This window comes from Canis lupus, chromosome 18 (genome assembly GCF_003254725.2).
Source record: "Canis lupus dingo isolate Sandy chromosome 18, ASM325472v2, whole genome shotgun sequence".
In the NCBI taxonomy this organism is placed as follows: Eukaryota; Metazoa; Chordata; class Mammalia; order Carnivora; family Canidae; genus Canis; species Canis lupus.
The window spans coordinates 33,133,814-33,160,399 of record NC_064260.1 but is presented as its reverse complement, the minus strand read 5'-3'; the positions used below and the strand labels follow the sequence as shown (position 1 = coordinate 33,160,399).

The 26,586-nt window shown below is 46.6% G+C and overlaps 1 protein-coding gene across 3 annotated transcripts in view; it reads left to right on the top strand.

Annotated features, from left to right (window-relative positions):
- Positions 1-467: 467 nt before the first annotated feature.
- The window catches only part of EHF (ETS homologous factor), a 42,328-nt gene continuing 16,209 nt past the window's right edge, over positions 468-26,586 (top strand). For 2 of the 3 annotated variants that reach the window (XM_035701384.2, XM_025452451.3), the window contains exons 1-3: positions 468-640; positions 22,031-22,130; positions 25,939-26,184. In XM_035701384.2, the coding sequence (XP_035557277.2) occupies positions 22,034-22,130; positions 25,939-26,184 (343 nt within the window). In that variant the 5' untranslated portion in view covers positions 468-640; positions 22,031-22,033. Of the gene's footprint in view, positions 641-22,030; positions 22,131-23,630; positions 23,778-25,938; positions 26,185-26,586 lie in introns of those variants that run through there. The other variant, XM_035701385.2, reaches the window with a different exon arrangement.

The window sequence follows — 26,586 nt, the reverse complement described above, 5'->3', positions numbered from 1 at the left end:
CCATGGCCAGGGCACAGATCTTGATGCCAAAGTAGAGTCGACTAACTACAGATTAGTACACGAGACAGGTGTTTAGGAGGTTCCCCACTCCCCGATACCACCATTTCCTCCATATGCGAGCCTCCAGAGCCTCCGTTTAGTTTGCTTTTACGTGTCTTTGGGGAGATGGTGTCTTTGGGGAGCTGGCATGGCACTTTTCACCTGAAACAGCCTCTAAGCTGAAAAGAACAGTCACCACCAAATCAATTCCTCATCCATTAACAGGTCGTCTCTCTGTTCTTGAGACACAGGCATAACCTGGTTAGACCTGTTTTGTTTGAACACTAACGTGTGAGTTGGCCAAATGCAAATGAGCCAATGTTTGTAATCCTTTATTTTATTTTTTTAAAGAGCCCGGCAGCCAATCAGAAGAGGGGGAAGTGACTTAGGGAATTCCCGGTTGGTGGCTTATTGCTTAACATCCTACAAAATGATTTAAAATTATTGTCATATGCATTTATCTTCACTCTGATGAGGGCTCAGACGTGATAACACCCCTGCTTCCCTATCCCCGTGGGAGCTGGTGTGCGCGCTGCCTGCTGCCTCCCCTCCATTAGCCAGAGCTATTGGATTTCCCACCCAGAATCTTTAGGTAAATGAGGTAAGTCCTTATTTTTAAACCTTCTTTTGAATCTGGAATTCAAACACCTGAGTGGAAAGAGAAGCCTGCCTTGAATCAGAGAGATGAAAATAAAACAGACTCCCGGAGGCAGCTGGCAGGAAGTGCAGCTCACCCCACCTGTGCTTACCTCACTGGGTCCTATTAGAATTTTATTTTGGAAGGCAGCTGGGCTTCTTCGGATATGATCTGTGAATTCGCTGCATTCAGTCTGGACTTCCAACCACTGTGAATTTAAAAGCCCCCTGGTTTCCCTCTATCTGTGTGACAAAGCCATTTCCCTGGGTTGAATTCTGAAAGAAGAAGGCAGCTAGGGATAGTTGCCCTGATAAAACTCAGTGAAAAGTGGGTTAGCTGTTGGGGCTCAGAGCACATGTTCTCGCTTTCTAGCGATGTCTGCTATTGGTAATTTTTCTGACTCACTGGTTGGAGGGAAAGGCAGATTTGACTTTGGTATAATCTCTCGTTGGGAAATGGCTGGAAACAGGCAATGGCGTATGCACCCACACTGGAAAAATGGCCAGGCAGCCCAAGTAGGGAGAGCTGCACACCTAAAAATGGGTCTGTCCAGGAAAAAAAAAAAATGACAAAGAATTTTGCTATATTGCAACGGGGACAGATTCACCTTTCGTCTGTGCCATCATGAGATACTAAGACCAGACAGGCAGATGTGAATCAGCCCCGTCTAATGCCTTCCAAAGCGGGGGCTCTTTTAATTTCATTTGGACACTGTAGAGAAGTGTTGGCCTCTGTGTGGGTAGAACTGGGAACAGTGTGGAATTAATCTTGTTGGTAAATAATAACATCAGTCAGGAAAGTCACATTTTCCACCATCTCTGTCTTTGAGCAGATTTAGTCTACCCCCAGGGTTGTGGAAGCATGTGTCTGTTTAAGATGAAGTGGATGACTCGGCACCTACAGTCACAGGTGTCTCTGCTAGTTATCTGCACTGACCTCAGTAAAGGGGAGAAAGTGAGGGTTTGGATTGAGAACTTTCCAATGGAAGGACTAATTCAGGAATTGGTTTTGCAGGTATGGGGGTGAGAATGTGTTCAGACAGAGCCTTTCTCTGTGTAAAAGGATGGTCAGGGATCACGAGTGGCCATGTGCTAATGCCACTGAGGTCAGGGGACACGTTGATTTGCAATAGGAAAGATGAAGTCGTTAGGGAGCACTTCATAGGTAAGAGGTGCCACCAGAAAATGTCTCTGAAAAGATCTCAAGAATAGTTTTAACATCTGTCTTTGGAGTTTGTTCAAGGCTTCCCTTGTCCTCTTTTTGAGATCTGGAATTCTGAGGTTATGAAAGAAGTCATCCATCCCATGTTCTTATAACCCACGCTTGTGTGGAATCTATCGTTTCTACACCAACTGCTAATGGCTGATGGCGATAGATTTGAAAATCCACGGGAACCTGAAATGAGGGTCATCGAGGAGTCTGTGATCACTTTTGAAAAAAAACAGCAAATGTAATGGAGACAATCCGTCTCCACATTTCTGAAGTATTTTACAGAGGCATTTTAAAAGAAAAAAACTTGGAGGGAGGACCTGCTGTAGGTTCTCTTGTGTTGCTGTTCAGGGTGGCAGCACTAGTCAGGCCCCTTCTAGGGTGACTGTGGGCAGGGCAATGATTTGATTCAGGCCACATATGTACGGAAGAGCTCAAATTCAATTATCTTTGTGTTAAAAAGCATCTATTTGTTAAATTCAAACATTTTTTTAAATTTCTTTTTCCATTTTTTGATATATTGTGAGTTCTCTCCCCCAAATGGAAATGTCTTGGGTCTTTCAGGACCTCTGAGAAGCCCTAAATTCACACTTATGTTTCTGTGTTTATGCTCCCATTAAATCACCTCTTCCAATGTCTTTTTGACCCCTTGAGAGGCTGAGACAAAAAGGAAACTGAGAGGTTAGTCAATTAGCTAATTGGAAACTGGAAGGAACCGTATCAGGTCCTAAGTCAGCATGTGAGTGCTTTGGGCCAAAGTTCACTTCTGGGACGTCGAATTTAACTTTCTAGAATCTTGTAATGTTTTATGTCCTCCTCTTCCTCCCGCTACCTCCCAAGTTAGGGGATTTTAGCACCAAGCTGTATGCTTTAGACCACCTTCCTTGTCTGAAAGTCCAGTGGGAGAGCCCTGCTCAATGGGAGAGCAGCAGGCACAGACAGAGAGGTTTATAGAAATCATTAAAAAGCCATTCAGTCTGTTTCCCTTTCGCCAGATGGAGGCATCTCTATGCCCTTTCCATCAGATGTGATTTTGAGAGACCTCTGGGAGACGGGGTGGGGTGGGGTGGATACCAAGAATGCCACGGCAGAAACTGCTAAGGAGTTGGAGGAGTGGTGCCATGGTTTTAAGAAACCAAATATGAGCCTGGAACTTGATATTTGGTGACACCTTTTTGCAGCTGTTTCAGCCCATTTCTCTTGTTTGAGATCTTTCTGGCAAAACTGAAATGACAGTCGTTTCTGTTGTGGATGGGGCTCTGATCAGAGGGATGGAGTCCACTGTGAGCTCTGTGTTTCGAGACTATGCATTTTCACCCTGGCTTTGTTACTGGGTAACTGATGGAGTGCAGAGGCTTTCAGCTTGAGTAAACCGAGGCTGCGGTAGGGGACTGTCATCTGAAGACAGAGGGAGGACAGCAGTCATGTCTTGCCAGTGTTCTCTTAAATCTGTTGCTGAATAATTGAAGATATGGGGACTATGATAAACTGTATTTAGTGCTTTCTTGTCTACTTTCTAGTAATATGATTTTTAAATAATATGATTTGCTTTATGGTGTAGGTGATGGGCTCTTGTTAGAAATAGGTGACTATTATGTTTGTTTCAATTCAGGGGGGTTTGATTTTATTTTATTGTTGATTGATTGATTTTTAAGATCTTATTTATTTGACAGAATACAAGCAGGGAGAGCAGCAGGTGGAGGGAGAGGGAGACACAGGCTCCCTGCAGAACAGGAAGCCTGATGTGGGGCTCGATCCCAGGACTCTGGGATCATGATCTGAGCCAAAGGCAGACACTTAGGTGACTGAGCCACCCAGGTGCCCTCGATGGAATTTTGAAGGACCAAACTATTGGGCTGTGCAGGGACAAATAGTGTAGTGGAGAGAATGGCTCCCACAGTAGCTACTATTAGGATGGGACGTACGTTCAAGCTAAATAGCATTGATATCAGGAAGCTGAGATGCGTTGGAGTGGAAATTTCCATGGATCCCTTAGAGTTATTTGATAAAAAAATCCATTGGGCTTCAGAGGGGGAATAAAAGGAGATTTCTTCAAGAATCTTCCCTGAAGAATTTCAGACTTACATTTTTGAATGATTAGAGCACAGTGTGCACAAGGCAGTACACAGGACCGGCAGTCAGGAGACCTGGTTTTCTAGCCCTGGCAAAGCTGTGTGCACACAGCAGCACATTCCACCTCTCTGGGCTTTAGTTTCTTCATATAGACAAAGGGGTTTGAACCCGATTATCTTTAAGATCTGTTTCTGCCTTCAGATTCTGATAACTGGGAGAAAGCAGGTAAGCCTAGAGGTCAGCAGGTTTAGCTGGAGTCTACAACAGCTGAGTAGGGGTAGGGGCTACCCTCCTAAGGATGAGCCAGGAAAGAAGATCCATAGGAGCCCTTCCATGGCTTTCTTAAGGTCTTTGGAACTTGGCTCAAGGCATATGTCTGGTGGAGATACTAAGACCGGCTTCCTAGAGTCTTTATTAAGGGTATTGGCGTCTGTCCCATGACAACATCTCATCTTTAGCAATTTGTCTCATGTGTCCAGAGTTGGTGGGAGTGTAGAAGTGGAAGAAACCAACTGTTTTGTGACCACAGGGAGCAGTCGGGTGTACACAAGCCGGCACTCTAATGACATCTTCTGTAAAACACCCAAAGCAGCCTGCTAAAAAGATTTAGGCACCAGTGGAATCTACTCCATTTGTGGGGTACTAATCACCTTGCTTCACTGATTGTCAGTGGATTATTGGGTAGTTGGATGGATATGGACTCACTTCTCCTCGAGGAAGAACCAAGACGTAATCAGGAGAGCAAGGCTGGCCCAGCCATTGGGCAGCCAACCTGGAGACATGGTGTTGTCAGAGGGCTTCGGCCTGAATCTAGAGCAACCAGAGCTTGCAACAGAGTCAAACAGAGTGGCCCATTTAAAGAGGCTCCAGGGGGTTTAATTGGCCTTGTTTTAAAAGAGACATCCTGGAAAATACTCCTTTGAAAATTGATTTCGCTCACTCCTAACTACACTCTGTCTTTGGTTTGTTTTATGGGCTGGGCCCCTTGTTCTGGTTCATTGGACTCATGTTATCTCTTCTCTTCCAATCTTCCTGCACACCCTGGCCCCTACAGCCTCCTTCCCTGCCTTTCTTAGAAGCATCTTCATCATTATTAAGAGTGTCTGCCTATTTTAAAATATGGCCAGCATAGGTGTGCATATAAAACATGTTTTCTGTGCTTGCATTGGCAGCACATATACTAAAAGAAAAAAAACATGTTTTCTAAGGAAAACAAAGCCAAAAATAAAAAGGAACCTACATGCCTACTATAATATTTTGATTATTACATTAATAGACCACCTCATTAACCCCATTATTTTAACATAGCTACTTATTTTTACTTTTGAATGACCTCATCTAAATGTACACTTCTTTTGAAGTTGTTGTGATTGTGATAACCTTAAAATTCATCTTTTCTCACTTCCCCCTCACTCTATGTCATAGACACACAATAAGGAATCTTGGGGGCTGGGCCCTCATTGGCCCAACTATGGATAAGAGAAATTTCCGTCACTCTGTCAGCCCTTTATCAGCTTGATACAAACTTCTTCTAAAAGTCTTTTGGATCTTTTTTGGAATAAAAAGAGGACCTTCTACTTTTTGTACATGACAATGGAGCTTGGAGACCATGGATGTCTTGTAGAGATTATTTTGGGATCCCTCTTGGGAACCTTTGAAAATACTCCCTCAGTAGGGCGAATGATACATTCTAGTGGATGAGGTTAGTGAGGTCTGGAAGGTGAAGATTATTTCCGGTGCTGCCTTCGTGGGGACTACTCATCAGACTTGTTCTATCTTTGCAGTGGGCTTTAGATTTGGTCCCAAGTTCCGTCAAATATTCACTTAGAAACTCAGACAGCACTTAGCTCTCCTTTGACCCATCTTAACTCCCACCAACTAGAAGGCTGTGGGTTAAACAACGTTGATGAACAGTAGACTTTGGCCGCTGGTGTGTCTGAATGAGCAGGAGGCTGTGAGTTTTTTGTTGCCTGGAAGCAGCTGGAATGTGGTACAGAGAATATCAGGTTTAGTGTCAGAGTACCTGGGTTCAGATTTGACTCTGTTACTGAGTAGCTGAGTGAGTTTGGGTGAGCTATATAAGCTCTAACTGTAAGTTTCCTCATCTGGAAAATGAGGTTAATAGCATCTGCACATGGCTGTTGTCAGGATTAAATTAAACCAAAAAAATCTGAAAACACCTGGACAAATGCTTGTGAGTAAACAATTAGTAATTTATCGAATGGAAATTGAGGGTAAGTCCTCAACATGGGTGTTCTCAGAGAGTCTCAACTGGATCGGATTGGATGAATAATTCTGGAATTTAGTTTTTCAAAGCGATCAACATTGGTTCTGCACTGTGACCTAGGGGAAAATATGCAATAAGGTTTTCACTGGGGAAGGTGGGCAGCAGGGACATGGGATGAACTATGTTAATGAAGGACCTTGAAATTGAGCTTGTCTTGAGCTGGCTTCAAACCACAACTTACAGGAGTTCCAAGGAAGACCTGGTGTGGGCACACAGCATGTTCCTATCCATGTGTCTTGATGCCTGGCATGTCAGGGGCCTCCAGAAGAAACTGATTCCCCTCCAGGCAGGTCACTTGACTAACCACCACATCATATACCATTGCCCACCCCCTAAAACTCTTGATAGTGTCTTCAGATGTATACTGACTACTACCCTAGGCATTCTAGGGTCTTCAAAAAAATTGCCAAGACACCATGGGGTCAGCCTCTTGGTAAATTGTTCAAATGACACTCGTAGTCACGTGGAAGTGGTTTCTAGAAGCTATTTGAGCTGACCAGGCAGTCCTTGCTGTTAATAAAACAGCAAGACTAACCTGGGATCCAAGAGGCTCCTGATGTCCATGGAAAAAATTCAGGGAGTTTGTGAAATTGGGTGTGTAAAAGAATGATGCTTTTATTCTTAATAATCTGGCTAAAATTTAACATTTTCTCTCAATGTAAATGTAGGCAAGACTCTCCAGTAGCATTAGCTGTGACTGTCACCAAGAGAAATTAATAGACATTTTCATATCATGTTACACCAGTTGCCAATGTCTCAAAATATCGATGTTCATCACTACTTTGACCTCATGGAGGTCATTCGACCTGCGCTAGATGTTCTTATTTAATGTGTTAGTCAAGAAGCACATATATTATTATGATGTCACACATTAATTTTAAAAAGTATACTGAGAATTGTATTTCAATATAAATTTCCTTTCTAATCTTGTTATTTTAATTTGTCATTTGAAAGCATTATTTTGAGAAGGGATCCACAGGTCTCACCAGACTGCAAAATGGGTCCATGTATATAAATGAAAGGTTCCTAGCCTTTCTTTGCTTGGGGCCAATGAAATGATTTCTGAATGACATCGGCTAATAGACGGTCTCCGTCAAAACAGAAGCATGTATGTTCTTCCCACACTCATTGCTTTTGCCTGTGGTGGCTCTGGAGTTGCGGAGGGACTTTGGCATAATGAAGATAATGATTGATAATAATTAATAATGATAATAGTAATAACAGCTAGCATTTGTTGGATGCCTGCTGTAAGCCAGATGTTATTATAGACATGTTCAATGTCATATTTTGTTTAATACTATCAACGACTTCAGGAGGTCATTCATGGCGCAAAGACAAAGATTTCCCCCTGCTCCCCACGGTGATAGAGCATTGCTGCAGGTGAAGGCAAAGGATGGGACTGACCCCTGGACAGGGCCAGGGTCTTGGGTACACAGTGCTCCACACTTGGAAGGGCCTTGGGCATGGTTTAATGCTCTGCCATTATGGTCTTGAAATTCTCAATAGCTTTTGAAAATGAGGCCTCACGTTTTCCTTTTGCACTGAGCCCTGCAAATTCTGTAGCTTGGTCGGTCTCTAGATGTGATGAAGTTGTTGTGAGATGTGACGACTCCTGATACTGGAAGATGGGAATCTGCTTGGAGATCCCCCTTACTCATCTAGCTGACCTTTGGTGGAAAGCTTAGGCCTGTCAAAGAGGGATGCTGTAGTTTCTGAGTTGGTGAGTTTTATGATTTTTTTTTTTTTAATGTCAAGGTTTCCTTCCTCCAAATCAACTGGAGGAATAGCCGAATAACTGGTTGGAAGGTACCTGATTCCTTGGAAAATCTTTCTGGTAGGGAACTGCTTATCTCGCTGTTGGGTTTTTTCATTTTTTATTTTCCAGGGGGACTTACTACACAGACAGGGAGCTAGGAGAAGCAGAGCAAAGCGTGTTCTGGAAGGGAAAATGAGACCAGGTGTGCCGAGAGTCTGTCATTCTTGGAGGGAGGTGATATGAATGAACTTTGCTTTCTTGTCTAATGTCATTTAGTGATTATCTGTGCAAAAAGAAGACCCTGCTTCTTCTAAAGAGGAGATCCTCTAAACTGTGAGGAAATTCAGATAGAAGTTGCCTCTCATGTCCAAAGATGATCATGGAATAAATCTTAGAGGTTCTGTCTGCATTTTGCAGCTATGTTTTTACAAATTGTTCCAGGGTCATGGACGTGGTAAAAGAAGGAGGAACTTTCCTGGATTTATTTATCAAAGTGATGGAATTCAGGCTCCCAATGACACACCCACAGTCTCTCTCTCGTCGGTGTGATGTCTACAACACAGCAGGTCTATCATCAGGATCCATGTGTGATGGCTCAGGCATCAGGTGCTCTGCCAAAGGAGCCATAATTTCCCCTTAACTTCTCAATGGTTTTTTTTTTTTCCTTGTTATTGTTACTGCTCTTTTATCATTGCTAATAAGTCTGAGGTGGCTTCAAGCAGCCAAGCCCAACCCCTGAGTCAATCCAGGGTTTTCAATAAGAAGCCAAACTAAAGTTTTGACAGATGGGTTGGAGTGGCCATGAACTGCTGCTTCTGTAGCATCAGGACTGATGGCCACTAAAGGGGAGTTTTATAGTTGGGCACAAGGAAGACTGGTGTGCCTCCTATTCACACTTAGGGAAAAAAAATCTGGGAGCCATCTTTCTTAAAGGATCCCAATTTCTAAAACAAAAGTGTGGTGTTTTAAAAGATATCCTCTTCTGCTTCAGAAATACAAGGATCCGGGACGCCTGGGTGGCTCAGAGGTTGAGCGTCCTGCCTTTGTCCCTCAGGGTGGGATCCTGGGTCTGGGGATCCAGGGATCCTTCTTCTCCCTCTGCCTGTGTCTCTGCCTCTATCTCCGTGTCTCTCATGAATAAATAAATAAAATCTTAAAAAAAAAAAGAAAGAAATACAAGGATCCATTTTCAGTTACAGAGAATTATTTTGCATATCCTGTCATTTCTTGCCCCCCCCACTCCACCCCTGCCAACTCCCCAGTTTATCTATTGTAACATATCCAGTCCATTTACTAGTCCTGTGCCCCTGGGTCAGTGGCTTAACCTCTTGTGCCTCCCCACCTATAAAATAGGGATAATATTAGTATCAATCCAGGGGTTATGGCAAGGATTAAATGAGATCATTTATGTAAAGCCTAGCTCAATTCCTAGCACAATGGGAATGTACGATAAATAGAAACTATCATTGCTGTCATAGTTTTGATTGTTGTTTTGTAATTAGTCTGTGAGATTCCATTTAGTGGCTATTGATCTTTCTTTGCTGGAGCGTCTTGGTTTTTCCTGGAAAGAAACTTGAATCTCGAAAATGGTCAAATCCATTGTTGCAGTCCATCCCATCCCTCCCTGGCTCCAATCCCCACCTCTTACCTCTCTCCACCCTTCCCACATTCCTGCACAGTTGGCCTTATTTATTTTTCAGTCAACTGAGGGTGTTGTTAAATCTTTTATTTTTCTGGCTGCCCGGTTTGGTTCCGAGGCACTCCACTCCCTGCCCTGCTCATGACAAGAATGCTGGGGAATGCTCAGCCAGCCATGTCCCTCCCCTGTCGGAACACCCTGTTCTTAATGCTCCTTGAGAAGCAGCATTTCTGAGGCCTCCCCTGACTGCCGTGACTCCCCCATCAAGCCAATGGTTTGGTGATAATTGAGACCCAATGGCTGAGAGAAAGCCAAGGGAAGGTGGTAATCTAGGGGAACGTTACACATTGCCCATGTCCCATGCTTTCTTCTCAGGGCTTGAAAAGAGATATTGAGAGGCTTTCCCTGATTGTGCGTGTTGAAGACTGGGTGATGATGCCATTGCTTAATTAGTGTTGTTGTGATCTGCGTTTGAGTGATTTGTTTAGCTCTTTGTGACCCTTTCTGGCTTGAGCTCATCATGTGATATCGACAAACTAATGAGAAAGGGAGTGCAATGATGCTTGAATTAATGCAGAAATCACACCCTGAACATCTCAGGTCCTTTCTACCTGGGACGTGGGACCTCAAGTCACTTGGCAGGACATGAGTGAGTCTACACAGCCCATCTTTGAGGTAGGTATGGCTAGCCTCACTTTTCCTGTGGAAAAACTGGTCCAGGAACCAGAGGTTTTCCAATTCTTCTTGTTGCCCAGGGCTGGACGTAGGAAGCCTGTGGGAGAGGCTGGACTGAGACTCGGCACGCTTGAGTCTCTGCTTTAGGTTACCTGTAGACCACACCTACTCCCTGAGCCATGTTGACTTTCAGAAGTCAACCATTGGGAAGAGTGTGGTTTGGGTTTCGACCGTATCCTGGCAGCCCCTTCTCTGCTCCTGTTAATCTGATTCATGATCTTAACCTGGGCTGACTGGAGGCTGGCCATGTCATTCTGCAGATCTCGGACACCCCTCAGTGCCCTCACACAGCCAGCCAATGGAAAAGTACAGTGTCTTCTGGCTTCTTGGCCCTGCCAGCTCTGGCCGGTCTATTTGATACCTCCTTTTCTTCAGAGGGAGTGGGGAGGCAGCATCCAAACTGAAAGCACAGGTTTTTCTTTGGTTTTTATAGGAAAAACAAATTGGCATGAATGCTCAGTCAAACCAGCTCAGGCTGTTTGGGCAGATGCCTTTCTTTGCTTTTTTCTGTTTATTTTCCAACAAATCAATGCTTAACTGCGTTGTTATTGGAGCAGAGCAACAGGTGCAAAAAAATAACTCTGCTGCCAACTCAAATGAAAAGGTAGGGCTTATACCCTCTGGGAGGTATTCAGAAGATAACAGAAGACCCTGCCAGCAACTGAATTAACAGCTCTGTTTACGGTGGGTTTTATGTTAACAACCTGCTCCTCACCCTCCCACACATAAACACGCCATTGTCTCAGGGAGAGACAATCAACCATCCAGACAACTTACTACTTTATTCTGTCCTGAGTGGAGATTGGTTTTGGCTGAGGTTGCTTTGTGAAACTCGGGGGCATTATCCTGTCTGCCAACTCGATGTCTTAGTAAGGGTTTTCTGTGAAGGCAAGAGCATGGGGTTGCCGGGCAGAAGGGGATAGGTCCTGCTTTCAAACATAGTCACAGTTCTTTCCAAGATTGGTTGTTTCCAAAGGCCAACAGGCTGCCTGGCTCCCTCTGCACTGGCTTCACTAAATCCCCAACAGGAGATGGGGAATGAGCTCAGACGACTCTGGAAAGAGCTATCGTTGTTTTGGAAGCTGTGTCTTTGCTGAATAGTCCATCAGGGCAGGGCAGCATCTGTGTTGCGTTCATCATTGTGTCCCCAGCACCTAACAGAGTGCCCAGCTCTAGTACACATTCAATAAATATATGTTAACTGGAGAGGATGAATAAATATTTATATTAGCAAGACAAGCACTTCTTGATGACCATTTCTCTCCACTGAAGGCTAAGACATCAATTTTCTTGAGTATGTGGCTTAAAATCTGGGGTGGTTAAGTCATCTTTTGAAGGCTTAAGATGGGGGTGGGATTGGGTAAGGGGTGACTCAGCCAGCCACGAGATTCTCTGGATGGAAGGGATTGTCGTAAAAATCCTTGGCAAATGCTGTGTTCTGAGGCCAGATTTGTTTGTTCAGCATTCAGAGACTCATACTTGTGAGCAGTTGAGCATTGTTGAATTTCACAATTTGGTGGTACTGAGCAGTAGGAACTGCTTTATTTCAAGTTGATAAATAATTTGGTGACAGTCTCCACAGACGGTTTGGAGCTTGAGTTCTCTGGATTGAATGTGTTGTCTTTGACTTTATAAGGATTTCCATTCATAGATGTTTCCTTCAAAGTTAATATCTCTTGGAGTCAGTTATCTTAGTTTGAAAACCAAGGGAAGGCAAGTAGGTAAAGCTCTCAACCATGAGAGTGCTTAAGGGTTGGTTAAGGGAAGTTCTTTAAAATGAAGATTCTGGTTCACAGGTTTGGGGTGGGACCCCAGAAAACTTGAAGTTTAACCCCTCCAGGTGATGATGATGATACAGGTAGTCTATAGATTGAACTTTGAGAAGCACCTGTATGGCTTCTTCAGCTTGGTTGGAAAATAAGCACCCTAGGAGTAGTCCCTTATGTGCCAGCCTCCACACCGGTGCCTTTCCAAAGACCTACAGAGCCCTATGGTTGTAATAGGAAGTGAGGCCTCTTTTTCTTCCACTATTCACTTCCTCTCTATTTTAGGATTATTTGGTTTTAGAAAAGAGAAAGGGGATTAGCAGGGAGACAGACACTGATGTGGGGAAAATGGTGAATTTGTCACTGTATTGCCAAACAGAGGTCCAGAATGGCCCTGTGGGATGCAGCCAGGTTCCTACTTCAGCTGTCAATGGAGAGGGACAATGGGGCTCTTCCTGGTGTCACCATAGAGGAGGATAGGGGAATAGGGCAACACCCATGCTAAGGAAGAGGACAAGAATAAAATCTCTGAGGCTTTCTGTCATAGGTCTGAATAAACTTATGTCTCCTAACCCTGACTCTACTACAAAGTTTTCTTTAAATTTCAATCCAACGTGAGTGTCAGAGAGATTTCTTAAAGATCCATGGTGTCCATAGATCTGTAGGTGTCAATGGTCTTTAGAGATGGTCTTCAGAGGGCCTGGCACCCACAAAATATATGCAAAGCAATGTATGGATGAATGTGCATTTTTGGTAGGTGAGTTTCAAATAGCTGTATGACCTTTTAAGAGTCAAAGCTTGTCCTATTCTTAGTTTGTCACATCTGAAAGGGACTGATAAGGGCCCTGGAGGTCATGTAAGGCAATCTAGTCTTTTGATCAACTTTGGTGCCTGTCCTCTGCCAGTATCTGCATCTTGTCTGGGTCTGGCACCAAGAATGATAAAGATCAGCATAATATGTATATTTCCAAATGGCTTACAGTCAGTAAAGTGTATCTATAATGGATCAACACTTGGCTTCCCAACACTGCATCATCACTCATGAAAACGCTTGAAAGCCCAGGAATAATACTTCAGATGTTGCCCCTGGGAACATGAAATGTCTATTTCAAAACACATTATGAGGGTATGAAATTACCTGTGATGTAATCCCGAGAGGATCAAATACATTCCCCAAGCTTGATTCACATTTTGATTCATTTGGAAAACACAAATTATTGCCCGCCTTACATTCAGTTAAATTTCACATCTATATGGATTTTCTTTTCTCCTCTTTGGGAGTACTTTTTTTTTTTTTTGAAATGACAGTCAGATTGAAATAGGAAGTCAGGAAGCTATTGCAATATCCTTAGGGCAAATGCTGTGAATTCACCTGCTGGTAACTTTGATTAAGGACTGAGAATGGTCTGGATATCACTGTCATCACAGAAGTAATTATTTAAAATGCCTAATTGCTCCTCTGGCTTGAGGAGTAAAAATACCCACAAGGCAGCCAATTCTGTGGCAGTTCAGGGATGATTTGGTTGACCGAATAAAGCTGTTAGGATGAGGGCAGACCGTGACTTTGACTCTCAGTCCTCTGGGGCTGGGGACAGGAAACTCAGGCCAAGCCTTGCTCTCTTGCTCCTGGTGTGTTCTTACCCTCACAGCGAAAACCAGCTTTCTGTCCTGAGCTCTAATGTAGAGGAAGAAAATAATTATGGGCCAGTTTATGTCCAAAATATAAAATAAAAATACTTTTATTGAGTCTTAGGTAAAGTATTTATATCACATATGTATGTATGTATGGCATACATGTCCGTACACATGTATTTGTGTGCATATATGTATATATGCATAGGTCTGTTTTAATGGCTGAAGAAGTATCATGGCTCAGCTTTTAAGCCACTAACACATTCCTCCCTGAGCATACTATGAAGTGGCAAAATGAAGGCAGCTTTCTATTCTTTCGTTCTAAAGGATCCCTCTGATATACTGCCAAGAGGCATGGCTTCGGGTTGATCTGACAAAGAGGGAAGAGGGGCTCAATCGGGGTCCCTGGGTGACGGAATGAACCAGAGAGTTTTATAATCTTGGAGAAGCCTGAGAAAGGTGCAAGGCCCCAGATGTGACTGTGTATGGAAAGGGGACGGTGGTGAGGATGGGTTGAAGGCAACTTTGTTCTCTGGCAAAGCGCCCTCCTCTCTGTAGAAAGTGGCTCAGTTCCCAGGGTGTGTTGCTAGCTCTCTTCTAGCTAAGAATTCAATTCTTGTTGAGCTGTGTGATGTTGAACAAGTTACCTGACCTCTCTGAGCCTTAGACAGGCCATCTGATAAATGACATCATGCCTTACAGAGCTATTGTGCGTATTGCCTGAGATAACGCATTGAAGATACCGGCCCAGAGCTCACACACTTTAAGTGTCCAATAAGCCCTAGCTACCATATAGTATAGTTATTATTTATCTGCTCGTTTGTTTGTTTTTATGGTGTTCAGTCCTAGGTCTCGGCAGCACCACCACAGAGCCGAAGACATACCTCCCCTCAGAGCCAAGCTGCGTTGCGTTTGTCAATGCTGGCAGATTTTTCTCTTTATGATTAAGAAGAGAGGGCAACCGAGGAATCCTTGGTCTTGTCGAGGGCCTTGAGCCTGGGCAAACGTTCTGGGTTCTGGGGGTGCATGGTGCATGGTGTCAGCTCCCTGCCAGAGTCACAGTGGTGCCTCCTTCCCATTGCTTTTCTGTCCCTGCAAGCTCAAATCCCAGTGTTGCAGTAATTGGGCGTTCCTTGTGCAAAGGGACTTCGTAGGATAGAGACTCTCTCTGGCCACCCTCTTCCAGGAGCTCCCATTTCAGATGTGCTGCTTCCCTTTGCACCTGCAAACCGTGTGAAAAGTGCAAGGCTGAGGCAGGAATGCAGAGCCTGTGGGGCTGTGCCCTCCCACTGCTCCTGGCAGCCCCAAGCATGGTGTATCTGCAGGGAGGAAGGATGGCTTTTAGTCCCTGAGTGGACACAGTGTCCTGAGGAGCACAGGACGGCTTCTGTGAGCAGGGGCCAAGAGGTGCGGTTCACAGCTCAGCCTCATAGCATCTCCACACAGCAGCCCCGGAATGGGAGGTGGGGAGGCGGGCGGTCCCGCCTGGACGTGACTGTGCCAGCCAAAGCCAGAATTGCAAAGTGTTGTATAGATAGTAGAAGTTCCAGGCCTTGCTTGAAATGAACTCGGCTGTCAATTTTGTCCTCAGAGATTTAATAAAATCCTAGTAATAACACAATAAATAATAATAATAATAATAATGATAATGATAAAAAAAGCAGCTAATATTCACCAAGTACTCACTATGTATGGAACACTTTTCCAAGGATTTTACAGGCATCGTCTCATTTTGTCTTTCAACAACCCTTTTCATATCATCCCCAGTTTATAAATGAGAAAATTAAGGCCCAGAGAAACTGAATAACTTGTCCAACCTTGCCCCATCTGTAAATTGGCAAAGCCAGGATGTGAACCATGTTTGTCTGATTCTAGAGCCCGGAGCTCCCAAGCATTATACTGTCCTGCCTCTGAAGGGTCTACCCTGACCCCAAGAGTGTCCTTGAAGCCAACGAACACAGTTGAAAGAGAGACTCGGGGACAGACTTTAGAGCTGACATGTGGGGGGCACTCACCGTGTCCGAGCTAATACGTGAGAACTTTACAAACGTCTTCACTTTACTCACACATTAGCTCTATTTCCCCCCACTTTTTGTCAGACGGAGAAACTGAGGCTTTAGAGAAAATAGTGCTTTCCTGAGGTCAACACAGCCTGCCAAGGTTCAGAATCAAGATTTCAACCCTTAGCATCTGAGGCATGAGCTCTTCCTCCTAAGAGCCACTCTCGAGACGTGGAGCAATGAGAAGCTAGGTCTGGTGCTCCTCACACCTTGAATATATACGAGAGATTCAGTCTCTGTGGCTAGGCCCCACCGTCTCCCATGTGTGTCTCTGAGCAGCCGCCAAAATGTGAGACTCTTAAACTTTAGGCCAAGTGTTCCATCGTCACCCTGTTAACCCGTTGGCTACCCCCCTTCCCCGCCCCCTGCCCTACCCTATGCATGGCGGTCAAGCTAGATGGGAACTTAGCCCTTGATGGAAGTCTGGAGGAGGACTGGCCACAAGGAGAGTGGCTTGTCTCTGTGTGAGTGGCGCAGAAATGGTCTAAATCCTTAGGAACTGGGGCACTGTGGTGGTTTGTGTTTTACCATCAGCTTCCCATTAACAAAATGGGGAGCAGAAAGTGGTCTGTCTCGCCCCCCAGAATCCAGACTGTGGCCACTCCAGCACCTTGCAGGTGCTGTCTCTGTAAAACTGCATTGCAGATTGGCCAAACTGTAGTGGCTCATCATTCGTAGGGGAATTGGTGCCTCAGGTCAAATAGGTCCTGACTGGGAGCCTAGCATGAGGCATGCATCTGTACGGTCTACTGGGCAGCGCGCACAGCTCCTCCTCTTCAAATAAAGAACAACTCCTATCTCCAGAAGTGTCAGAAACCACCGAGTGGCTAGGGGATGCCCGGCTGGCTCAGTTGGAAGACCATGCGATTCTTGGTCTTGGGGTTGTGAGTTTGAGCCCCGTGTTGGGTGTAGAGATTATTGAAAAAAAATCTTTAAAAAACAGGAAAGAAAGAAAGAAAGAGAGTGAAAGAAAGAAACTGCTATGCATCACCTATCCAGGGTGATGTCCTGGGTGAATGAGGAAGTCGGCTCAGTCCCTGGGGGTGCAGTCAAATACCATTCTCTCTGACTGTTGCTGCCCATGGAGGGAGGGATAAGAGAATGCAGGTGAAAAAAACCTTCTGGATAATGCACATTGCATTTTACTTTGGATTTGAAATAAAATGCACAGATTGTGTGTGTGTGTGTGTGTGTGTTTGTGTGTGCAGTTTGTAACAGCCCAAGTCACAACTGATGTTGTGTTCCCGGGACACGCAGCACCTAGGACTAGACAAAGGTGCCTGGATTCCCCATGTATTTTCTTCGCCTCCACTTCTAAGGCAATTACTCTTTCTCTGTAGCAAGCACTGCACTGGGGGCTTTAAAGCCCCTTATCTTTTTTTTTTTTTTTAATTTTTATTTATTTATGATAGTCACAGAGAGAGAGAGAGAGAGAGAGAGAGGCAGAGACATAGGCAGAGGAGAAGCAGGCTCCGTGCACCGGGAGCCCGATGTGGGACTCGATCCCGGGTCTCCAGGATCGCGCCCTGGGCCAAAGGCAGGCGCCAAACCGCTGCGCCACCCAGGGATCCCCGCCCCTTATCTTTTTTAAATCCTCTAGCAAACCTCTGTGGTAGGTACTAAGGCCATGCCTGTTTCCCAGGAGAGGACACAACAGCTCAGAAAAGCTAGCGGACAGCCCAAGGTCACCACGCCAGCATGATCAAAGCCTGGGCTGCGGCCTCCACGGGCTCCCTTTTAACCAGTGTTCTCAACTGGGGGTGATTTGGCCCCAGGGGACATGTGGGGGGTGAGGAGGGGGCTGGAGGGGGATGTGTCTGGCACATGGTGGCCTGAGCCCAGGGATGCAGCTAACATCCTGCAATGCACCTGACGGCCACAGAGCCCTCCAGCCCAGGAAGGCAGTCACGCAGACGCTGAGAAAGTCTGCTTCTCACCCCCAACACGGGTGGCTGAGGAGAACCGGGGGGGGGGGGGGGGGGGGGGGGGGGGGGGTTCTTTTCTTTGCTTGCTTTTGACTTGAAAGGTGGAATCATTCCTATTCAGGCTCTTAGTTGGAAGAACTTAACCATGTTGGACAACACCTTTAGAAGCGGTGTTTAAAGAAAGGGGAAGAAACTGATTTCTAATTTGAGGGCATGTGTGCCCCTCTGGACTAGACATCTTCAAGGCCATTAGATCATTCATCCTTCAAAGCAGGGCATCGTCACTCCCCTCATGCCCCTCTAAGGCCAGAGAAGAAACTGAGCTTGAGGGACGCCTGGGTGGCTCAGTGGTTGAGCGTCTGCCTTTGGTTCAGGGCATGATCTGGAGTCCTGGGACCGAGTCCTGCGTCAGGCTCCCCGCATGGAGCCTGCTTCTCCCTCTGCCTGTGTCTCTGCCTCTCTCTGTGTGTCTCTCATGAATAAATAAAAAAATCTTAAAAAAAAAAAAAAGAAAACTGAATTTGGAAAGGTATCATGCTCAAGGTCACATGGCTTATAGACGGGGAGTCTGGATTCTAACCCAGACCTCAAAGGTTCCAAGGTCTCTGCCTGTATCTACGCGATACCTTTTCTTAAACAAACAATAAAAACTATGCTGCGGGTAAACTGGGAAGCTTGAGGGGAGCATTAAAAAAATCCCCCAACTTTGTAATTAAAAGGATTGCTTTTTAAACCCCATAAAGTAATCACTCTGTGCCGTAGAAAGTCTACATTAGTGTATATGGGAGTGTGGGTGAGTTGCTTCTAATAATGCTTTTTTACAATTCTCAAGGCACATTTATTATCTATTATCTCATTTGATGTCCTCAAGACTCTTGGGAGGCTGTCGGTGGGGGGCAAATGTCCTCATTTTCCACCTGAGGAACTGGGCCTCGGAGGGAGTAGGGCCTGGGGGGGAGGCTTGCAGCTACACTAGCCCCCCGGGCCTCCTGGGCCCGCCTCTGGGGCACCGGCGGTGGAGACGGTGGAGACGCTGACCTTCTTTCTCACAAGCCTGGGTGAGCTCAAGTGAACTCTGACTCAGTAAGGGTTAAGACACATAAACTCTTTTATGAGTAGTAACCATTTACGGTGCCCTGTAAAAAAGGGCCCCTCGCTGTGCTGGCTGCATTCCCTAGCAAAGGGGGTGCCAGCAGGGCTGGGGAGCACTGGCCAGCCTCTTGGGGAGGGGGCAGGTAGTGATGGGGCCCGCTGTGGCCTCCTCCTGGTCCTAAAGGCTTTCTCTGGGGGGTTGAGAGCGTTCTGGATGCCTTCAGGGGATCCCGGAGAGAAGAGACACCTGCCCCCAGGGAGGGGGCTTGTGGGCGTTGGGTCACAGAGAACTGGCCTGTGTGGTCCTGCGACATTTATTGAATTCCTTGTTGTTACAAGCCAAGCTTTCCACAAGCACGACCTCATTTGCTTCCCTCAGCCCTTTGAGTTTGGGGTTGTTCTCATTTTATAGCTGGGGAAAGTGAGGATCAGAAAATTTTGGGCTTAGAATTTGCTCAACGTCATGCACGACAAGCGGGGGGCCTCGGATCTGAGCCCACCTCTCCCCAAATCCAAAGCCAGGGCGCCTAGCCCTCACATCCACCTGCCTTCTAGATTTGTGGGAAGTGGGGAACAGAAACCGCCAACTGGCTGAGGAGTAGCGGGTGGTTGGCCCAGGGCAGGTCTTGCTCCCACTGAATGGCCACTTGGAAACAGCCCTGCAGGCAAATCATTCTGAAAGCATTTCAGGGAAGCCTTCCCCACCCCCCAACCCCAGGCTGAAGGGCCCCCATCCCTCCACCCTCCTCCCTCCTCGGTGCAGCTGGGCTGGGCCCTGAGCTTCAGCTCTTTCAGGGTTAAACAGTAACCTTTCTACTGCTTGTGGTTGAGCAAATGCTGGCGAGGAACAAGCCCAGCCTTGAGCAAACAGGAGACGGGGCCATGCCCCTTCCCTCCCCCAGCCACCCCTCTGGGGACCTGCAGGGTTTGTTTTTTTTTATTTTTGTTTTTTTTTTTTTTTTGCCCTGGAGTCCCCCATTGGATTTCTCAGCTGAAGGCGACTGTTTTAGAAAGCTCAGTGGGAAAAAGAGGAGGAAGGTTTGGCTTGGGTTGGTTTTCCTTCTCTGAGAGTGAGAAGCAAAAAGGTTTCTGGTTGGGAATTTAAGAATCGGCGTAGTCACCTTCTTTAAATTTTCGTATGGGGAAACTGAGGCCCAAGGTTGTTTCTGGTTGGGGTGACCAGATGGTGGGGGAGTGACTCTCCTCATCATAACACCTGCCATATAGCCGTGCCTTACTTTGCACCGAGCGCTCCAGGTGTAGAGACTCATTTCATCTCCAACCAACGCACACAGTAGGTGTGGTGATTTGCATTCTGCATATGAGGACACAGGTTAATGACTTGTCTGAGTTAACTAACTAGCTGGTAAGGGGTAGAGCTTGGAATCAAGCCTGGCTTTGAGGCTCACGTACATGGTGCCATTACACAGAACCCAGCTCCGCGCTCTTCCCGGCTCGTGGCCTGCTGTGGTCCTATGGTCCCTTCTCCATCTTCTACTTGGGCTGGATTCAGGCCTAATTATTTGCCAAACAACCATGACAATGTTAATAATCATCACAAATGTTCCTGTTTGGCCTCACTTGATTCCTAGTCACTGCTCTGTCCCGGGTCCTTGGAACATGTACCCAGCGCATGGTAGGGCTGGTACATCTTTGTTGAATAAATCAATACAGGAATGAATTTCTATACCTTTTCTTGCCTCTGAAGCCCCACCTAGAACCAGAGAGGTAGGAGCTGCGTTAGAGGAAGGGCCTTGGAGGGCTGGAACTACTCTGCTTGAGCAGTTTCAAGCCTGGGGACCTTGGTGACACCCAAGGATGCAAGATTTCCCCCAAAAGGCAGAAAAATTGCCATGAGCTGCTGCTATAAGGCTCCCTCCTCTCCCCACCCCAACATTTTAGAAAGAGCAAGTTAGGGCGCCGGGGTGGCTCAGCTGTTGAGGGTCTGCCTTTAGCTCAGGCCGTGATCCCGGGGTCCTGGGATCGAGTCCCACATCGGGCTCCCTACAGGAAGCCTGCTTCTCCCTCTGCCTGTGTCCCTGCCTTTCTCTCTGTGTCTCATGAATAAATAAATGGGATCTTATATATAAAAAAGAAGTACTTAAAAAGTAGAAAGAGCAAGTTATCTTTTCAGGCCCTGGGTTAACACTCAGTCACCTTCTAGAAACAGGTCACTCTTCTTTTGAATGATTGAACAGACTTGTAGGGCTCGAGTGGGAAAGGAGGAGGGTGTCTGGCTTCAGGGTAGGGCACACATAAACGCTGGAGGATGAGGTCAATATTTCTAAAGTGCAACATTTTTATGCATTTACAAACATCCAAACAGTCCCTGGTGAGAAAGGCTCTTCTTCCCCTGTGCCTTTTACTGAGACAAGGAGTCCCTCCCGGGTGGGCTTCCACTCCCGTGGGAGTCTCCAGGGCTCTGATCGGACAGAGAAAGCTCATCAGAATTTTCACCAGGAAGGAAAGAGAGGGGCAGTGTCTCATCAGGGATCCCGACTGGTTCCTGATGTTATCAGGGAGCTAAATACTGGAGGGCCGCTGGGGACACAGGCCTGCCAGCCGAGCTGTGGACGCGGAGCCTGGCAGTGGCTGAGAGCAGGGCTGCTGATGCCCGCCCCGCCAACACCCGACTTCAGATCCGAGCTCCTGCCCAGGGGCCCGGCCAGCCGCTTCCCGCCTGGATCTTTATTGATTACAATTCCACTTTATGCAAAATCTCTTTGGCATTTTCACTTTTGTAAAAAAAAAAAAAAGAAAGAAAGAAAAGAAAAGAAAAGAAAAGAAAAGAAAAGAAAAGAAAAGAAAAGAAAAAGAAAGAAAAGAAAAAAAAATCGTGGCTGCTGGCCAGACTCGCCCTGTGAGCAGGTATTGCATTTTCCTCCTGCTTCATTCCTGATCAGAGATTATTCATTTATGAATGGGTGGCTGTAAAAACTTGCCTCATGCATATGAAAGTTGAAACTGGAAATTTTTAATTGCCAGTGAGTTTTGCTTTTACTGAAAGGGCTGTGGTAACATGCTTTGGAGGCGATGGATGGAAGGACAAATTATTATTTTTTTCTTCTTCTTTTTCTTTTCCTTCTTCTTCTTCTTCCCGAACTAACTTTATGATCTGTGGTCTCCAGTGACGTTTGTCCAGAAGGCGCTGACTGAACGAACTCTTTGATCCCCTTACAGATCATGATTCTGGAAGGAAGCGGTGTAATGAATCTCAACCCCAGCAACAACCTCCTTCACCAGCAGCCAGCCTGGACAGACGGCTACTCCACGTGCAGTGGTAAGGGGACCAAGAGGGGTCAGTGTCACTCCCCCTGGAGCTCCCCCCCCCCCCGCTTTAATTAGGTTTTCCAACTTGATGTTTGAAAAATACAGGTTTTATTCAGCAGGGGTGGGGGGACGAGGGGAAATGGGCAACGCTTCATGCTGGAGGTCCCGAAGGGTTCTTTGGGGCTCGAGACAGAAGCCTGTTCGAGATATTCCATTTTTTCCTCCCAATACTCAAGGCAGCCTGGCAGAGACGGTGGTGGAAGTTCTGCCCAAAGGCAAGGCCACCTGCTGATGCTCTTAACAGTATTTGGCTGGTATATCAGGATAGGATGGCAGAGAAAGGTGTGTGTCTGTGTGAGTGCGCGTGCACATGCGCTTGTGTGCACATGTGTGCTGTGCAGACGCATGGAACTTAGCTCCTTGGCTTCCATCTTAAGGAAGATGGGGATAGAGCAGCTTATGCTTTCTGTTTCATCTTCCAGTGACCTCTCTTTGTAAAAGGGAGAGATTTGTCAGGAGCCCCCAAGACTCCCTTTGGTGCTTTGATTTGGAGCCACTCCATTAGAGAGGGAGGGCCTGCCGCTGGGGCTTACGGGGGGCGGGGTTTGGAGATGGAGCCCAGGGTGTACTGTAGAAGCACACGGAATCCAGATGTTGACAAATCAGGCCCCACACTCCCCCGTGAAGGTGTCAGGTCCAGGCAGACGGCTGTGCATCAGAGGGCAGTGGGTCAAAGAAGCCCTGGGCCTTCTCCCACCCCATACTTGCAGCTAATCTGCTTGCAAAGGGCCCTGAAATGAAATGAAAATGGCCCGTCGGTAAGCAGAGTCTGAAAAGCAGGGGCCGGAGGGTAATGGAAGGGTTGCATTTTCCAATGAGCAAGTGCAGCTCCACCCCCTTTCGATTGGGAACCCCAGTCAAACAGGGTTGGGAAGTGTGGTCAGGTGACCTTCCCTTACTTGCTCACCTGTCCGCAAAACTGCCATCCCTTCTGGGCAGTGACATTTTCCGTTGCAAGCCTCAGCTTCCTTGTGAGGACCTCAAAGGAACATTCCAAATAGGGTAGGAAGTTCCTGGAGACTGGAAAGCCTTTGGTATCCCTAGATCAAGGCTGTGTTCCTCCTGCGTGCGCTGGAGAAAACTGGGGCAGTGGGTTTTAGCAGCAAGGAGAATCTGGGCGCCCCTTTCACATCTTAACTTACAGAGGCCCCAAAGAAGGCCCAGCTCCTGGCCATGATTGACGGGGTGAGGGAGGTCAGTTGATTAACAGACAATAGCTGAACTCACAGGATTTTCACATCTTCTCCTAAAACTTCAGCAATCTGAGGAGTCCCCTTGGCAGGTGGAAAGAATCCTCCAGTCAACTTTAGACGAAATCCTCTGGTTTGCCCAAGCTCTAACAGGATACGATTATCAGGAGCTGTCCTTTATTCTGGATCATGTGAAGCTGGGAAAGAAAATAGAAAGGCTTGTTGTTGGGTTATTGAGAGTTATTATTTCTTATTTGCAGACTCAGAGCTATACTGTCATAGCAGTGTAATTATTTTGGAAAAAAAAGACCAAAGCCCCAGGGAGCCACAAAAATACATCCTATCCTTAAACAGCTATTTTTGTGAGACACCAAAAAATGAGAGGGACATGGAAATATCTGTCTAAGGTGCGTGTTTGTATATTTGGGAATATTTCTATGTGATTAAATTTTGGGACTAGATTGTTCCAATCCTCGCCCCTGTTTCCCACCACAACTGGCTTTCCCTCCAGGGCCCAAGCAGAGGGTTTAGGGCTGCTTTTGTCTGGCCATGCTGTGTGAGGAATGAAGCACAAACTGAGACTGGTAGGTGTGACCCATCTTTGTGCCTAATGACCTCCATCCCCTGATGTTAGCGCTCCTGAGGTCTGGAAGCAGGGGGTGGATTCAGAGGGGGTGAGCTACAAGTGGGGTTGGGTTGGAAACATTCCCCCTTCAGCTGCTCTGGGGTGTTGAGGCCAGGTAGGTAATGGCCGTTATAGGAATCAGAACTTTAGAGCTCTCTAGCTCCCGGCCCTTCAACCTGTATCCATGGACCATCATCATCATCATCATCATTATCATCATCATCATCACTGTCATGTAGAAGCTTGTTAGGAATGCAGAAACTCAGGCCTCACCCCAGATGTATGGAATTTGAATCTGCATTTGAACAACATTCCCTGGTGATTGACAATCGCAGTAGAGTTTGAGAAGTACTGATCTAGCAGGCCTTTGAAGAAAGGATTCAGGGACAGTTTTCTTTCTTTTCTTTTTTTTTTTTTTCAGGGACAGTTTTCTTGTACTATGTTTTCCCCTGTTGGTCCATCATTCAGTTTGTGGGAGTATCTCTATGTCATTGTTCAATTCGATTTCCTCCGCTTCAGCTTGGTGAGCTACAGTAGTGTCTTCCCCTCATTCCTTGCCCCCCATCTTTCCTGGATGAAAGCACTTCCCTTTGACCTCTGTTTTCAAGGGGACTGGAAGGTCTCAGCCCTGTTACCATGTCCCCAGAGGATGGCTCTCTCTTCTCCCTCCCCTCCCAGGACTTCTGGGCTGACTTTGTGATGTTCTCTTAAGTGAGCACAGGAGAGTCACATAGGTACAAGTTTAGCTCATACCCAGTCCAGCACTATTTATTGGCTTGGATGAACTCGATTGCTTCACTGGTATTTAATACAACCATCTTGTGAGGGCACCACAAACTCTTCTAGATTTCTACAGTATCTCTCCTTCAGCAATAAATTCCAACAGAGAACTAGTGAGAGAGCAACGACGACGGCATAGTCTCTGAGGTAGTTTTTGTAGGAGATGCAAAGATGACTAAGATAGAGTCCATGACCTTGAGTGTACAATTTACAAAGGAGAGTAAGACAAAACCTAGAGATGTGTAAAGAAAAGCAGAACACGACAAAAGCCATTAGAAGAAATAACCTAAGCACAACCGTTAGAGATTCCGGGGACATCAGGGGAGGGGTGGGGGTCTGTGATGGCTTTATGGGGAGGCCAGAGTCTGCAGGCTGGTAAGTATTCAACAGGGAGTGATTGGCAGGATACAAACCAGGCTGAAAGAACACCGGAGGAAAAAGGCAGAAGTTGGTAGGTCACTTGAAGAATAGTCACTGAAGAGCCTCAAAGCTTGGCTTGGCCATTTTGCATCTAATTTTGGTGAATAAAGGGGAAGCTCCTGAAGGTAGCTGAGTAGGGAAGTGACGTCGCAGTGGCTGGAATAACCTATTGTGGGGCTGGGCTAGAGCCGCACAGTTAGCAGGTGGCTAATCCAGGCCCCTCTGGTGAGAAGCAAAGGCATCATAGAGAAAAGGAATCTTACTCTCAAGCCTCATTTTTTGTTGAGAATGGTCTGAATTTCAGATGATGTATGTGTGTGTGTGTGTGTGTGTGTGTGTGCATGTGTGTAAGAGAGAGTTAAAAATGGGAGAGAGAAAAGAGAGGAAGGGAACCGTGTCGGTGTGGACAACAGGCTAATACGTTGCTGAAACTATAGCGACGCATTAGCTTGCATGGTGCTTTGCAGGGGGTGAGCTCATGATCTCAGAGCATTCCAGGCCGTGTGTCCCCGTGAAGCACCGAGGCTAAGTACTGTACCAGGGAGGACGTCATGATGCAGGGAGGCTAAAGTTTGGGGAGAAGGACCCCGTTTCTGAGAGCCTCCTCCCTAGAGCCTGTCCCATGCTCCCACCAGCACCTTGACTCCCAGCCGCTGTCATTGGCAGCAGCAGGGCGGCCCACGTCTGAGGGTATGTTCCAGAAGAACCATGGGTCACTCACGGGACCACCTCCTATGTTGCAGTCTCCAGCGGGTTCTTCGGAGGCCAGTGGCATGAAATCCATCCTCAGTACTGGACCAAGTACCAGGTGTGGGAGTGGCTCCAGCACCTCCTGGACACCAACCAGCTGGATGCCAGCTGCATCCCTTTCCAGGAGTTCGATGTCAACGGCGAGCACCTCTGCAGCATGAGTTTGCAGGAGTTCACCCGGGCGGCGGGGACGGCAGGGCAGCTCCTCTACAGCAACCTGCAGCACCTCAAGTGGAACGGTGACTATCTCGGCCTCCCCCTCGAGGAGGCTCCTTGTCAGGGACGTCAGAGGATGGTCTCACCTCCAAATTACTGGTTCCCGAGGGAGGGAAGGAGAAGGGGGACGAGAGGACGGGCACAAGTCTAGGGGTCCAGGTGTGTCCAATCCCACAGAATCCCAAAGTAATTTCATTTCTCCTTAGGGTTATTTTTTAAGGAGATGGAGGCTAGCTGGGTCTTGACAGGAGACTTGCTCTCAGAAAACCTTTCCTCCCTCTCCCTGCAAATGGGTTTTAATAGCCTGATCCCCAGCCACTGGCTTGTTAAGATTTTCACGGGGGCTTATTCTTTTCTATAAACTTCTAGACCGAGGTTCTTAAGATGGGACCTACACGTGGTAAGAAGATGCAGTGTTAGGTCTG